This window comes from Mastomys coucha, unplaced genomic scaffold (genome assembly GCF_008632895.1).
Source record: "Mastomys coucha isolate ucsf_1 unplaced genomic scaffold, UCSF_Mcou_1 pScaffold14, whole genome shotgun sequence".
Lineage (NCBI taxonomy): Eukaryota > Metazoa > Chordata > Mammalia > Rodentia > Muridae > Mastomys > Mastomys coucha.
In genome coordinates, this window is record NW_022196896.1 from 100,859,596 (window position 1) to 100,875,075 (window position 15,480).

The 15,480-nt window shown below is 49.9% G+C and overlaps 1 protein-coding gene across 7 annotated transcripts in view; it reads right to left on the reverse strand.

Annotated features, from left to right (window-relative positions):
- Positions 1 to 15,480, reverse strand: part of Cfap65 (cilia and flagella associated protein 65) — a 35,063-nt gene that overhangs the window by 2,520 nt on the left and 17,063 nt on the right. For 6 of the 7 annotated variants that reach the window (XM_031368015.1, XM_031368014.1, XM_031368017.1 and 3 more), the window contains 16 exons: positions 15,193 to 15,417; positions 14,189 to 14,347; positions 13,836 to 13,986; positions 13,392 to 13,520; positions 12,150 to 12,375; positions 11,846 to 11,974; positions 6,717 to 6,893; positions 6,411 to 6,477; positions 6,150 to 6,260; positions 3,852 to 4,043; positions 3,587 to 3,745; positions 2,561 to 2,704; positions 2,113 to 2,226; positions 1,821 to 1,928; positions 512 to 556; positions 98 to 300 (listed from right to left, as the gene is read on the reverse strand). In XM_031368015.1, the coding sequence (XP_031223875.1) occupies positions 98 to 300; positions 512 to 556; positions 1,821 to 1,928; positions 2,113 to 2,226; positions 2,561 to 2,704; positions 3,587 to 3,745; positions 3,852 to 4,043; positions 6,150 to 6,260; positions 6,411 to 6,477; positions 6,717 to 6,893; positions 11,846 to 11,974; positions 12,150 to 12,375; positions 13,392 to 13,520; positions 13,836 to 13,986; positions 14,189 to 14,347; positions 15,193 to 15,417 (2,339 nt within the window). The remainder of the gene's footprint in view (positions 1 to 97; positions 301 to 511; positions 557 to 1,820; positions 1,929 to 2,112; positions 2,227 to 2,560; positions 2,705 to 3,586; positions 3,746 to 3,851; positions 4,044 to 6,149; positions 6,261 to 6,410; positions 6,478 to 6,716; positions 6,894 to 11,845; positions 11,975 to 12,149; positions 12,376 to 13,391; positions 13,521 to 13,835; positions 13,987 to 14,188; positions 14,348 to 15,192; positions 15,418 to 15,480) is intronic. The other variant, XM_031368019.1, reaches the window with a different exon arrangement.

Here is a 15,480-nt window from a genome sequence, read left to right on the forward strand (position 1 = left end):
ACCCTTCCTAAAGGTTGAGTGCAGACATCTGCTGCTCTATAGAGGGGGAGAGGACTAAGATGAGAGGAGGGTGGCCCACACTTCCCCAGGCATTCACCGGTACAGGAAGTGGCAAGGAAACTCAGAGAAGAAGTTGGCCAGGTAGTAATCGGTGGCATGGGCCCTCGCGGTGAGGCCTAGACAGAGCAAGCCGGGCACAGGGGGTTGAGGACATGGCCACGATGTCTCCTTCTTTGCCATCTTCAGGTTCCAGGTGGCAGGCCGACTGAGAGGTGGTTGGTTTGTGATGGGAGGCAGCGTCTTTGGGAAGATGGAGGCATGGGTGGTAGGGCAACTATAATCTCACTGTCAATGGGTCCCCCAGCCCAGCTCTTTAGGGTTGTGGGCTGGCCTAGTGTGATACTTTCCTCCCTTCTGTCTAGGAGACTGGCTTAGGGCTTGGGGATATTTCTGGGGACAAGTGAGAACCTTTTTAGTTATCCTGAGAACGGCTCGGGGCTTTCTGGCTCACCTTGTACTTCTTTGGAGGTTCATGGGCCACACGGTGTGCTCTCCTCTGTAAGAGAGAGTCCAGTTTAGGATGTGACAGCCCTAGCCACATCCACTTCCATCTCTTTGAATAACACAGGCCTTGCATTCCCTTTTGGTTTTGCCCACCTCCCGGTGCTACCCTCTTCTAGAACATTCCCTGGGAAGAGACAAGGAAAACCTGCTCAGTGAAGGACAGAGAAGAAAGTGCGGTCAAATGGAAGGAGGCTGGCCCCAAAGTTGCTTCGCCTTGGGACCCTTGGACCTTTGGGATCAGAGAGACAAGGAAACAGCCTGCATTCTGAGGACAGCTGGAAAGCAGCCCCTGTGTGATCGGCATCCCAGAGGGCCCAAGCTTCAGGGACGGCAGAGCCTTTTGGAGAGTTCTGTGTGGTGGCCGCAGACAAGACCGAGGGATAAAACCGTAAATGTTGGCAGGCGGTGGAATGAGGAGCCAGCGTGCTTTATGTTTACCATTTTATTTTGTCTCTCTGCAGATAGATAGTGGCCCATGTTTCAGAAGTGGCCAATGGATAGTGTGCTAGAGGCACACTGTGTATTGATACTCAGAGAAGTAACTCCAAAGTGGATATATCTATCGCAAGCACTAGGATGTATCTCAAGACATTTATTGGTGACTGGGGATAGTGCCTCATGCCCAGAGCTTTGGCACTTACGAGGCTAACACAAGAAGAGTTTGATTCCCTGTTAAAAACATGAACCCCCACCCCCTACACCATAGTATATATATACGATTTGGGAGCAAATTCTGCAAAGTCCCATTGTTCAGTCACTCAGCTCTGTTAGTAACTGACTGCTAGTCCTGTCTCATCTCTCTCCTGTGGATTATCTTGAAGAAACTTCCTAGTTTATGTTATATTCATTTTATAGTCAAGGAACTAAGAGAGTAGGTAGCTTAACCAGGGTCACATACTTAGCAAAGGTCGAAAGTAAGACTCAAACCCAAGGCTCTCTCCAGATCTTGTGCTGAAGGCCACTAGGCCAATGCCCTTCATCAGAAGGTGAACCCTGTGTTGATCCCTTGTGTTCTCAGTGCTCAGCACACAACGGGCACCCATGAACCCCTCCTGGGTGGAGCAGGGATCTACCAGCTAGCCTTCCTTACACTGGATGGTTCAGGACAGCTGTGGAGCCTCTCTGGTGAGTAGAATCTAATCTCTTCGGGCAGGTTGGCCAGTTTCACGTGGAAGGCTGCCTCAGTGCATCGCCTCTATCTCCTCTGGTAAGGCCAGTGGGATCTGGGAGTGTGAGGTCCACTCAGCCTTCCTCACCTTTACTTTCCGATCTGTGATGGTGAACTCCACCTCCTGCCGAGCCTTCTCCTCTTCCCATTCCTGTAGCTCCTTGTGATACTGCTGCATGAGCTCCTGCTGGTACACCTGGGCCCAGCACAAGACGAGAGAGGGCCTAGGTCTGGAGGGTCTCAGCTGCAGCTTACCTTGAGCCCTTCCAAGGGCTGGCTCCTGCCTTTCTCTGAGGTGTTGGAGTCTTCAGGATCCTCCTCTGTCCCGTAATTGGGAGCTGTGCCTCGGCCCCATGTGTTTCTCTGTAGCCCGTCCTTACCTTGCATATCAGGTCTATGCTGTAGAAGCTGGCATGAACGGAGGCTTTCAGGGTCACTAGGATTGGGACTCCCTCTTCAGGAGGCACTTCTCCTTCCATGGGACTCACAGATACCTGGCGATTTAGGGAAAGAGTCTGTGGATTTGGGAGGAAGGATGCCAGAGAATAGGATGAGGCAGGGTGGTCCAAGATGGGGATGGGATGGGCAGAACAAGATGGAATGGGATGGGATGGAATGGGATGGGATGGGATGGGATGGGATGGAATGGTACAGGGAAGGACAGGATGGGATTGGAGAGGATGGTATGAAGTAAGATAGGCAAGACAGGATGTACTAGGATAGGCTGGGATGGGGGGACAGGATATGATGGGGTGAGATGGGGCTGTGCAGAATGAGGCTGAAGCCTAGCCCTAAATTCTGGTTCTGGGAGCAGATGTAGACTCTCACCTCCCCAAAGTCTAAGGACCTTGGCTGCCAGGTGAAGACAATTGTCTCGTTCTTGGAGATGTTGTTGAGAAAGAGCAGGCGGCTACACTTACTCTGCACAGGGATGTTTCCCAGGGAGATGTGAGACTGGGACAGAAAGACATTCTGTAGGCGAAGACAACATAGCATCGGCTTTTGGGTCATGAAGAGGAAGCCATAGAAGCACTACCAGTTCCAACCGACCAATTATTATGTTAGGAGATTTCCACGCTTCTGACCCTCACATTGGCCCTCTGCTGTAGGCCTATTTGTTCTCTTGTGCTGGGTGTGTTGCTAAGGTGCAGGGGGCACAGGCAACTTTTCCAAATTCTTCTCACATTCAGAGCAAGGATAACTCCCTAAAGCAAGCCTCACCCCAAAGCCTATGGCTTTGACTGTTCATTCCTGAATTAGGGAGGGGCCTAGTGGAAAAGCATGCAGTGTGATGATTGTGCATGGGCCCATGGATAGATGGTTGTGTAGATGAATGCACAGATTGGTAAGTGATGTGTGGTTCAGTGGGTATATGGGAAAGTGTGTATTTGAGTAGCTGAGCAGATGGATGGCTAGCTGAATGCCCCAGGCCTCCCCACAACAAGAAACGAATGGACTAAAGGTAGTATTGGTGACCACTAATATCTTGAGTAAAATCTACTTGAACCCAGGAGAGGGTTGTTCCATATGAAAACTGAACCTGGAATAGGATGACTTTTTTATAAATCTTGCCATATCCCTCAGCCATATACTCCCAGAAAAAGCTGGGATCAAGGCACCCGAAATGGGTGGATTTCCACTTCAAACAGGGATACAAGGCATTAGGCGACAGGGTAAGCCTCTTACAGAGCTGATGCTCTTTGAAGCTGGAGCCAAACTAATTCAAGGTCTCATCCCTCTACCCCCACTTAACCTATCTCCTTTCCTCCCTAGCCTCCCTAGCCCTTGGTACTGGCCACCCTTGGCTCTAAGACCCTTCTTTGCCTCTGGCTTCCCCAGCTCCCTCTCTCCCACCTGCCCGGGAACCATCAGCCTAGAGGATATGGAACTGTTGTCCCACGAAGAGATGCTGTGGAAAGGGGCGGTGTCACCCATGACATAGGGGTCATATCCTACTCCTTGGAAGCAGATGACAGCTGAGTTCCATCCAATGATGTGTATGGGTACCTCCACCTGGGAAGTTACGGAGGTGGGGAAGGAGCTGGTGGAATCAGGACGCAGCAAGGAAACCGGGGCTCTAACTCCAACCGCCCCCAATGTTATCTGGGCCACTGCTCACTGTGTAGGTCTTGGCCTCGATGGGTGAGAAGATCCACAGGATCCGAGCAGTAGTACCTGGCTGGATCTCCCCTTTGGGGTTCAGGCAGCAGAAGATAGGATGGTCAAAATTTTTTTCTTGAACCTTTGACAGAACGCTGATCTGGACCTCGTATGTCACAGGTACAGAGCCACCATTGTACAGCTCATAAATCTGCAAGGGTAGGGATGGGGAGATAATTAATTGTAGAGCAGATAGCCTAGGACCCTGTCCAACTGTAAAGCAGATAGCCTGTCCATTTGGGAGGGTAGGTTATCCCCACAATAACTCTAAAGGTCTCCGAGCCCCTGGCCCCACCCAGTCGTTTTTCCCTAGGGCTCAGTACATGGACAGTCAGCCTGTAACCCTTTAGGATAATCAAGAACTCTGTAAAACAGCAACTTGCTTTGTTTGCTCTCAGTTGACACTGGTCAAGTTTATAAAAGACCCTAGTGTAAGTATCCTTCACACTGGGATTTGGGGACATGTCCACATATGCCTATGCACCATCCAGACTATCATCTAAGACTTTCAGTCTAGTCCACCATGAAGACACTGTCATGTCCCACATCTGTTATTCGAAAAAAAAAAAATCTTTAAGGAGAGTACAGAAGGGTTCTGAAGAACTGAAGACTTCCTCCAAAGGATGTCTTGGGAAAGAACAAAAAAACAGAGCTGTTCTGGTCTAACACTTCTTTGCAGAACTAAGAATACTAAAACCAGAGAGGAACAAAGAATTCACTTGGGTTTGGTCCTGGACCGTTCCTTTTTTCTTGGCCTGGCATCACATTGATCTCCAGGTCTGGGGCTGTAGGGAGAATGTTTGTATCTACCCAGTACCCAGTTTCAAAGGCTGAAACCTAATCCAATCAAGTTGGTACTGACTGGAGGCTCCCTCCTTGCTGGCTAGCTCTCATAGTGTGGGGAATTGTAAGGTAGGCTGCTAGGGGCAAAAATCAACTCTCTTGCTCAACTGTGAATGTCCAAACTACAGTAATAACCAGCGTGGCCAAGATATGTACATGGCTGCAATGATGACTTGAATGTTCTGGGGCCAACCAAATGCTTTCTGATTAGATTTAAGGCCCCTCTCCACAGGAGCAAATGTACGCCTGATACATGGTTTAGAACCCACAGTTTGAGATCCTACAAGCCCCAGAGGTGAACTTGCTACTATTATTGTGCTAAATGACATCAAACTGCCCCCTAACTTTGCATCTGTACACCTGTAAATTAGTACGTACAGTTCTCAAACCTCATCTGAGGAACTTCTTTACACAGTGGATGGTTCATACAGAAATTCACAACTGATGAGAGAGTGGAAAATAAGTGTCTATGTGGTGCTCAGCTACAAATGGACACTGTTGAGGTCTGGTCTGTGGCTATGGGTTGTAGTGAGTTCTCACAGTTTTCCAGCTTTTGTGGGGCCAGCCTTGTTCCTTAATTTAAAACTAAGGTAATTTAATTTCAATGAAAATGACTACAACCGATTACTAGAGGAGTTAGAGGTGGGTGGATTTTTGGGGTAGAGAAGAAAGGAGGAAAGACAAAGAGGAGAAAGGAAGAGAGAGGAGGAGAGAGGGAGCAGCACCATGGGAGGTAAAGTACCGTACACACAGCCGGGAGAAACAGCAAGTATCTGGGGAATACTGCTGGGGAGTCAGCCAGGCCAGCAGTTAGAAAAGCAGATTAGGGGTGACCCCAGTAACTGTGAAAGCCAAATAAAAAGTCTGAGTCTCGCTTATTTGTAAGCTCATCGGAGATAAGCTTACATTGGTACTGCAGGACATCTATACCATAACCTTCTGCAAGGCTTGGGGCCAGTTGCAGAAGAGGGGTAATCAGACTGTAGGGGCCAGACGACAGGTGGGGCCGTGACCAGAGTGAAACAGTGAGTTCTGGAGACCACAGGTCATAGCTAGGATGTAGAACATAGGAGAGGATAAAATACAAGAGGTACCATGTACTTTGTATGTAAGCGCCTACATAAGATTTATAGTAATTCTAGCTGAGTGTATATGTAAACACTGGAGTGAAGCACAAATGATATAAAATATATTACTAGTGTAGTCTGTGGTCAAGAAGTTGGAGGACCTTTGTGCTAATGGGGGGGGGGGATACCTCTGCATGGGAATGGAGTCTGACAAAAGGGCTTTAGCACCAGAAGATTTTGTCCATATATTCCCCCATTGTCCCATGTGGGCCAGTGTCTGCCATCCTGTAAGGACTGACACAGACCCACGGAGGGCTCTCTGTGATAGGCTCACACAGACCACTGACCTGGCGTGGGGGCAATGTGTCGCCGATGGGGACAGGAATGAAGTGGTGGATGGTAGAGGTGAAGTGCACATACTTCTGCTCCAGCCTCACTGTCACGCCAATGAAGTATAGCTGTAGATAAAGAGCCCATGGGTGGCATGCTGCCCCATGAGAATGGGCATACCCAATGGAGATATAGGCCCTGGGTTCCCAGGAGGCACCACTCCTAGCTTCTCTCTCGGAGTAGACAGTCTCCAGCAGGGCTAGGGTGTGGGGTCTCACCAGGATCTCCCGTCCATGGGACACCTTGAAGAGCACAGAGAGGCGATCGGTGCCAACAAACAGGTGTCTTCGAGGGAGGAGACAAGTTAGACAGTGAGTTCTGGAATCTTCTTTGAATGGGAAAACAAGTGTGGCTGTGAGCCGGACAACCACATCTGAGTTGGCGTGAGGCAGAAATGACATGAACCTCCCCTGCAGGAGATGGCTCCCCAGAGGAGATTGTCTGGGGTCCCCCAGAATTATACAGAGAAAAGCCAGGGCTAGGGACCTCTTGGGAGGTAGGCATGATAGGGGCCGCAGGAACACCTGTATTTGAACTCCACCATCTGCTCCTGCCCAGGGTTCAGGCTCCCAGTCTTGGGGTTGATGGAGAAGAGGCAATTATCCTCTGCACGCATTTGGTGGAGCTCAGTGCTGTTGAGGTCTGCTTGTTCTAGCCACATATCCAGGTCCAGCTGCTGGTCACTTGGAAAGAGGAAAGACCTGGAGAAGGCAAACAAGGGGAGTGAAGACAAGCAAAGGAAAGACAGTTGGAAAGACAGAAGGACAGAGGGGCCTTCATCACACCTCCTGTTCTTTGACCCATGTTCTGGTGAGCAATTGTAGCTAGGGACATTCTCCTTTCATAAATGTCCTCAAACCTAGGAATAGCCAGCATGGTGGCTCATGTCTGTAATAGTAGTGCTCAGGTGGCTGGGCAGGAGGACAGCTGAAAGTGAAGGTCAACTTGGGCTGCATAGTGAGTTCCAGACTAGCCAGGGTTAAACAATGAGACCCTGTGTGGTGGTTTGAATGAGAATGGCCCCTCATATGTTTGAATGCTTGATCCTGAGTAAGTTGGAAGGATTAAGAGGCATGGCCATGTTGGAGGGGGTGTGGCCATATTGGAGGAGGTATGTCACTGGGGGTGGTTTTAAGGTTTCAAAAGCCCATGCCAGTCCCAGCCTCACTCCTTCCCTGCCTGCTGCCAGCAGGTCAGGATGTGAGCTCTTAGCTACTCCAGCATCACATCCATTTGCTTCCCACCATGATGATCATAGACTAACTAACCCTCTAAAACTGTAAGCAAGTGCCCAGTTAAAGGCCTCTTGTTATTGTTTCGGACTTGGTGTTTCACCACAGCAATAGAATAATGACTAAGACATTGTCTTTATAGAAACAAACAAAAACTAACCAAAGACACATGAAGATCCAAGAAAGAATAAAGAAGAAAAAAAAAGACTGGGGATCTCATTTTAGACACCGGGAGTGAGGAATGTCACGTGTATGTATGAGTCACTTAGGTCTGGTCACTCATCTTTCTTTCATAAGCTCTCAGGAAAGGGCCATTTGCAAATCCTGGGAATGCTGGCTGGCAGTGTCACCCAGGGGCCCCTGAGAAGGAGCATGTTGAGGCTAGCTTGGACACAGGGTGAAGAACAGGTGCCCAGAGGGCTGGTGACCTTGGAGCAAAGCGGGAGTGTGAAGAGTGCCCTCAAAAAGCCTCACACTGTAGAAAAGTAGATATTGTCTCCCAACCAGATGGCAAAACTAAAAAAAGTGAGGAAGGGTCCCAAGTCCCTGCATTCAGTAGAACACTTTCTCAGAGAGATGGTAGGGAATTGGCCCCAGCAACAAACGGGATCAGGGACTGAAGACAGGGCACCCAGAAATGGAAGGAAAAAGGGTCAACAAACCTCACAGGAATCAAGGAACAGCACCCCAAGCTCACAGGGGTCTATCTTTCTTCCTCTCACATGGGAAATTTGAAGAACAGATGCATAGAGTGATGATGAAGTTCAGAAAGAGCAGACAATATCACACACAGAGGGAGAGGGAAGTCCTGCTGGCTTTTGAAAAGAATTTGGCAGCATCTGCCAAGCCCTACTTTCAGGAATCCACCTGTATGATTAAAATGCAGGTATGAAAATATACCAACACATGCTAAACATCTAAAAAAACCTTTTTGTGTATGTGTGTATATGATGTATGTGCACATGTATGTGAGCATGGCTGCAGAGGTGACACAGCATGCATGTGGTCAGAAGGCAGCTCTGGGTGTCGGCCCTTGCCTTCCATCTTGTTTGAGATGGGGTTTGTTTACCACTGTGGATGCCAGACTAGCTGGCCCACAAGATCCTGGGAATGGTGTCTACTTCCCACTTTGCCACAGCAACATTGGGATTGCAGACATGGCTGGCCTTACACAGGTTCTGGGACTCCAAACTCAGAATCTCATGCTTCTGCATCAAGTCTTTCACCCACTGTCTTAGTTAGGGTTTCTATTATTCCTGTGAAGAGACACTACGACAACTCTTATAAAGGAAAACATTACTATCATCATGGCCAGAAGCATGGTGGCATGCTGGAGAAGCAGCTGAGAGATCTACATCTAGATCTGCAGGCAGCACTAGTGACTACCCCACTATGGTGTAGTTTGAGCATATGAGACTTCAAAGCCCAGCCTCCACAGTGACTCACTTCCTCCAACAAGACCACACCTACTCCAATAAGGCCACACCTCCTAATGGTGCCTGGCTCTACAAGCCTCTGGGGCCACTGTCACACAGACTACTGTGCCCACTGAACCATCTCCTCAGTCCAAAAGACTTTTTTCTAAATACACATCTACGTGCAGACTTTCTTTGTGGTGGCAAAACAAACAAACAAACAAACATTTTTTGTTCCTTTTATTTTTTATTTTTATTTTATTTTATTTGTTTTTTCAAGGCAGGGTTTCTCTGTGTAGTTCTAGCTGTCCTGGAACTCACTCTGTATACCAGGCTGGCCTCGAACTCAGAAATCCACCTCTGCCTCCCAAGTGCTGGGATTAAAGGCGTGCGCCACCACCGCCCGGCCTTTTGTTCCTTTTATTGAGAACAAAATCTTCCAACAAAGGAGTAGCCTAATAACTTAAATCTCTTTCTACTGCAGATTATCATACAACTGATAAAAGTACTGTACTAGATCTATATGTACTCTACTATGTATGCTCTTCCTTCGTGGCGCACATTCTAGAGGGAGTCACTCGGCAAAGCATCCAGCTGTCTGTGTATGGTGCAAATGCTCAGAGTGGGGCATGCTCCCAAGCTCTGGCTACCCTAGCAGTGGCTATGAGCCTGATGCTGGGGTGTTCTGGCTCTTCCCCCATCAGCTGCATGGATTGGCCTCCTGCAGGTGAGCGCTGTGTCTCTCATGTTATGTGGGGAATTGCTGGCCAGTGGCAGAGTGGATGGGAAGTTTCTGCATCTCTTTTACACACACTTACTCAGTTGGTCTACTGGTGAAATGATTCCACTGCCTGTCCCCTGATTTGTTCTAATGTGCATGCTCTTCCCCATAATCTAGAGGACAATAGTACCTTCCTGACCCACCATCCCCTGGAGATCAGAGTGACAGGTCATGGAATGTTAACTGGGCCTTTGTCCCCTCTGCAGCTCACATGTCATGAGTCCCTTAACAAGTTCAAACTCTCTGGAGGAAGATTCTAGGCCCTTTGTGCCCTGCCTTTGCCTGTACCTCCAGATGTATTTGAAGCCCCCATTTTCTTGCTTTCTTCAAAAATTTTTTCTCCTCCTCCTCCTCCTCCTCCTCTCCTCCTTGTCCTCCTTCTTCTCCTTCTCCTCCTCCTCCTCCTCCTCTTCCTCCTCCTCCTCTTCCTTTTCCTCCTCCTTTTCCTTCTAACCATGATAGGGATTGAACCCAGGGCTCTGTATATGCCAGGCAAGCACTCTAGTACTGAAACACCACACAGCCAGCCCTCCAGAAAGTCTTTTTGATCTCACCATCACCCGGCCAAAAGTGGTCAACGACCCTGTGAGTGTCACACCTACCTCCTTCCCAGGGCACTACCCTGTCCTGGGAGGCTGTTCTACCCTGGGTTCCTGTTGCACCGGGAGGGCAGGGACTGGCCTGGTCTATATTTCTATTCTGAGGACCAGCCTGCAGCTTGCTTTTAAGGAGAGTCCGGGACAAATGTAGCCAATGAAATAAAGAGCGCATTAGTGAACAAATGGTTTTAAGCGGTATAGTTGATGTCTTTGAGGCTGTCCACTTGAATGCAAGGTGCTATGCAACCATATCCTAGGGTCAAACAGAGCAGAAGTATAGGGAGAAGGGCCGAGGGGAGAAGGCAGGTTCATGGCTCTCTGATCCACCTCCCAGATCACCCTTCATCCTGCCTACTGCCATCTCAAGCCCAACTCCTTACTCTCCTTTCACCACTCATCCTAGCTCCATTTACTCTTTATGAGCTCAGCAGAGAAATGTCAGAGTTTGTGAGTAACCTGTCAGTGCAGAGCCCTTTCTTTACAGTCCCAAAATGTCCTCCACCTGCCCAGGCCAACAGGTTCCCACCACAGATGTCCCTGCTTCTCTCTCTCCTCTGTCTCTGTCTCTCTCTGTCTCTCTGTCTCTCTGTCTCTCTGCCTCTCTGCCTCTGTCTCTGTCTCTCTCTGTCTCTCTCTGTCTCTGTCTCTCTCTGTCGTCTCACTCTCTCTCTCTCTCTCTCTCTCTCTCTCTCTCTCTCTCTCTCTCTCTCTCTCTCTCTCTCTCTCTCTCTCTCTCTCACACACACACACACACACACACACACACACACACACACACACACCTTCCCAGCACCCACCAGTCAGGTGCTGACTGAACTGAACTGAAAGTCCATAAACAGACATTTACTAAGAAATCTACCCGAGTTTACACTGGGAACTCGAACAAGCCTGGCTTGCTGGGCATGCATTCTGGGCCCTGATGAGAGGGCAGGACAAGAGGACCACGGACAGGCTTGACAGGTTCAGGGCCTTAAGCCTGTGAGGTGATTGTTTTGTGGCCAGCTTCCACTCACTCTCCAGCAGCGCGGCAGCTTTGCTCAAGCCTGCCCTCTCGTGGTAGGATCCTCTGCGGCCGCAGAAGTCTGTCCTGCACTTGCCTCCATTTGACCCCAGCCCCTGATCTGCAATCTGTCAGGAAGCAGTGGCTCTGATATGCAGAAGCAACTTAAAGCCTTCTTGCTGACTGACTAGTGCAGGCACGCTTTCTGGAGCTGGTACATCTGGATTTGAACCTAGCTCTGCTTCTAATAGCTATGCGAGCTATGTGGCTTTGCCTGCGCTCTTAGTCCCTTGGGCCTCAGGCCCTGTCTTTTTTTAACAGGAGAAGTCTTTCTCACAGGGCCAATGTAAAGATGAAGAATTGAAAGCTGGAAAAACACAGGGCCTGGGTCTATAGCTGTAACCAGTTTGCAGGAACTGCACACCGCCCAGGGCCTAGCTACAGCCAATCTCATCTCCCTAGTACTGTGGGCAATCACAGTCTCCTCCCAGCCTTGAGAGACCCGCCTGCCTGCAGACCACATGTGAGTTTCCCAGGAAAACCCAGGAAATGGCTATTCCCTACTCCTGGCCTTTAGGGCTCTGTCCCCAGACCCCTGTAGCATCTCCCCTTCTGCGTAGCCATACCAGTCCAAGGGCACCAGTCCAGTGTTCTTCAGCATGAGGAGTACCACTGAAGGCGGGGCATTGTGTGGTGCTGCTCCAAAATTGAAGTCCAGCTTCAGAGGAGTGAAGATGGGAGGTGTACGGCTCATGCTGTGTGAAGTGGAGAAATGGCTCAGTGCAGCTCAGTGCAATCTTGGTCTTCCTCTAAGAACTTAGAGCCCACCCGCCCTCAGACTCAGCTTCTTGGGAAAGGCCTGGTATTGGGGTGTTGGTAGCTGGTTTGTGAGCATCCAGTGTTTGTGCCTTGCCCCCACACCTAGCTTACCTGTGCCGGGTGGGCACCTTATAGGTGAGCTCCTTGACAGTTGGGTCACGTGCCAAGTAACTATTGAGTGTGTCCAGGGAGAAGAGGTTCCACAGGTGCTTTCGAGTGATGCCCTCGGCACTGCCCATGGAGCAGATATCCAGGATGGAGAGCAAAGGATACACTGCTGTCAGGGAGACGTGGCACAGCTCCTGTGTTTTGCCGTCCATGCTGTCTGGGGGAGTGACTATCGGGGAGAGCAGAGAGCTCAGCTCCCATGGGGTAGGAGCAGAACCCTGCTCACAAACCGTGACTCAGCTTCAACTTTGAGTGTATTTCCAATGGCAGCCAGCTGCTGTCTAGGACTTTCTATGTGCTGGGCACTCACTGTCCTGTTTTAATGTAGATCCTGGCATTTAACTGACACCACTATTTTCAAATGCATTGCAACACAGCATAATTCATAGACTGTAAAAAAAACCTACCTTTTAACATGCACAATTCAGTAGGCCTTATATATTCACAGACGCGTGTGACCACCGCCACTAATTTTAGAAAGTTCCCATTGTCTCCACCCCAAAACTCAGTACCAACTAGTTAACACTCTCCCCCCCCCCACCTATGGATCCCCCACTTCCAGTGATCACTAATCTATTCTCCACCTGTGTATTTTATTTTTTCTGAGTGTTTTGGACACTCGGTTGCTCGGCTTTTTCTGACTGGCTTTTTTCATTTATTGTCTTGCTTTCAATGACCATCAATATGGTGCATGGCCTGTGACCATCTCCCTTTTATGGATGGAGAAGCTGAGGCATGTTTAGGTTGAAACAACTAGCTAAGGACCACACTGCCAGTAAGTGTGAGAGAGTCAGGATTCAATCCCAACGCTGGCTTGGGGGAAAGTAGCAATTCCCATCTCCTGGAGGAAAGAGCTGAAGCTTTCCTGAGGATTTTCCTGTGGTTCTGACAGGAGATAGCACATTCGCTAACTCTCATGTCCCCACAGCTCAGGGGGCACGTATGTAGACATCACGTGGGCAGACACAGTTGCACACATCGGAACCCAAAGGCACGGTCCACCCTGCCCTCTCTCTCTCTCTCTCTCTCTCTCTCTCTCTCTCTCTCTCTCTCTCTCTCTTTCTTTCTCTCTCTAGCTGGGCCAGCTTGTCTGTGCCTCTAGTGCGCCTCTAGCTCTGTATCTCACGAGTCACTTCTCCCCTTCCCCCCTTCCTGGCACTGAATCTCTACCGAGGGCTCACGCACCTCTTTGGGACAGGAGACAGTAGCTAATGGTCCAGGAATACTTGGAACGGACTTTTGGACGGGCAGTCAGATAGATGGTATCCTGAGAATGAGGCGGCATAGTCCCTTCCGAGTGGTCGAATTCCAGGGCTGGGGTCGGGGAGAGGCGGGAAATGGTGATACAGGGGTCATCAATGGTATCTGGACAGAGGTGTCCTGGCTGCTCATGTAAACCCTTCCCTGGGTCACCACAGCACTCCCTGATGGCAGAGCAGGCTGAGGCAGAAAGAGCCATGCATCTTAAGGTCACTGGCATATGCCACAGTTAAAAAGTGGAAATGCCAGGTTTTCAGCTGTCTTGTCTGACCCATAGTATGTATGGGCCATCCATCTTAAGCACACACAGGCATACAGACACATGCACACACCCCTCCCTGGCCCCAGACCCAGCCCAGGCCTCAGTACCACAGGGGTCATTGTTGAGGCCCTTGGGCCTGTGTTGCTCCAGGATCAGGCGGTAATAGAGGGTGCAGTTGCCATCATTCAGGAGCACCAAAGACTTGACCTCCTGGCTGTTCACCAGTACGTTCCCAAAGTCCAGCTCCTTTGGGTTTGCCTGAGATCACAGCCAGCTAGCTTCTGACGGTGCCCCCGGCCTCTAGTCTTCAAGACCATTCCCCCAAGCAAAAGCAGATCTGAGGTGGTGTTCGAGGATTTGTATCTTGTCCTCTACTTTGTCGCCTGCCTTCTTAGGGCTGGGCACCTGCGACTTTCCCTCCCACCTGGGTCCTGGCTCCCCCAACAGGGCTTCTACTCACAGAGAGGCATCCAGTAACACCCATGCCCACCAGCCGAATCCTGTAGTGCACGGTGGTTTGAGGCTTGGTCTCTGGTGGATGTCTGGCTTCCCAGACCCATACTCCCACTCGGAACAGGTACTTGGTCTCCTCCAAAGGGCTGAAGATCCATGTCAGTGTCTGGGGTCACAGAGACGGTTCATTCTTGCATGCATGTGTCCAGGACACCCCCTCCTAGCTAGGGGAGGTCCTGTTACAAACGCTTACACCACATTTGCATCTGCCTGTGTACGCCACTTTGCACACATTCTATAATATCATCTCCGGAAGACCCCCTATCCTACATCTCCATGACAGGGACATGGTGGTGTTTTCCAGACTCATTTTCATGGAAACCGGAGCCTCAGAGAAGCAAAATATCTGGACTAGAGTCAGAAAATTGGTGTCCAGGGGCTGGGCCCAGAACTCAAGTGGGTTTCTACATCTGAATCTCCTAGGCTTCTATTTCCCATCCCTGGGTATTTATGGGTACCATGTATTGGTAGTTACTGCTCTGAGTCTGACCTACTTAAGAATAGGGACAAAGCCTGTTATTTTAGTGGGTCCCCCCCTTTTGTGTTGACCCGGAACCTCTGGGTGTCTCCTTTCTCGCCCCTTCCTGAGAGAGTCACCCATATGGCCCACACCCAACTGACTCAAACTTCCTGCCAGGAATCTTGTTGCTTGGGTATCATGAACAATGAAGTTTAGACATGCCCTTGGGCACTGGCATCACTAATGTTGCCTTCAGTCCCAACTCTGCACCCCTAGTCTTGATCTTTTAAATACCCTTCCCCATTAAGTCTCCATTTCCTGTAAGATGCGGTTGAGGAAGGTGTTACTAAAACCCACTCACAGGCTAGGGGAGGTGACTACAGATTGCTTATGCAGGTGTACATTATAGGCCACAGGACTGATAAGACAGGAAAAGGTCAAGGTAACAGGTACCCTCTGATCTACCCTTGGCAATGGGCCTGAGCACTCACGAGGTTCTCATTAGGATGGATGATCCCCCTGGAGGGCTGGACAGCCAGCAGCTTTTGGTGCTGCTGGGAGACCCTCCACTCGAACTGCAGGGGCAGCCGTGAGGGGTTGTGAAAGGTGAAGTTGCTAGTGGAGGAACAGCCCACCCAGGTAGGCTTGAAGAAGATGCTTCTCCAGGTATCCAGCTTCAGCTCCAGGGGCTCCTCTCTGCTCTGCATGCTCACTTCCTGAGCAAGAGGGAGGGAGGGAGGGAGGGAGGGAGGGAGGAAGCAAGGAAGGGAGGGAGGGAG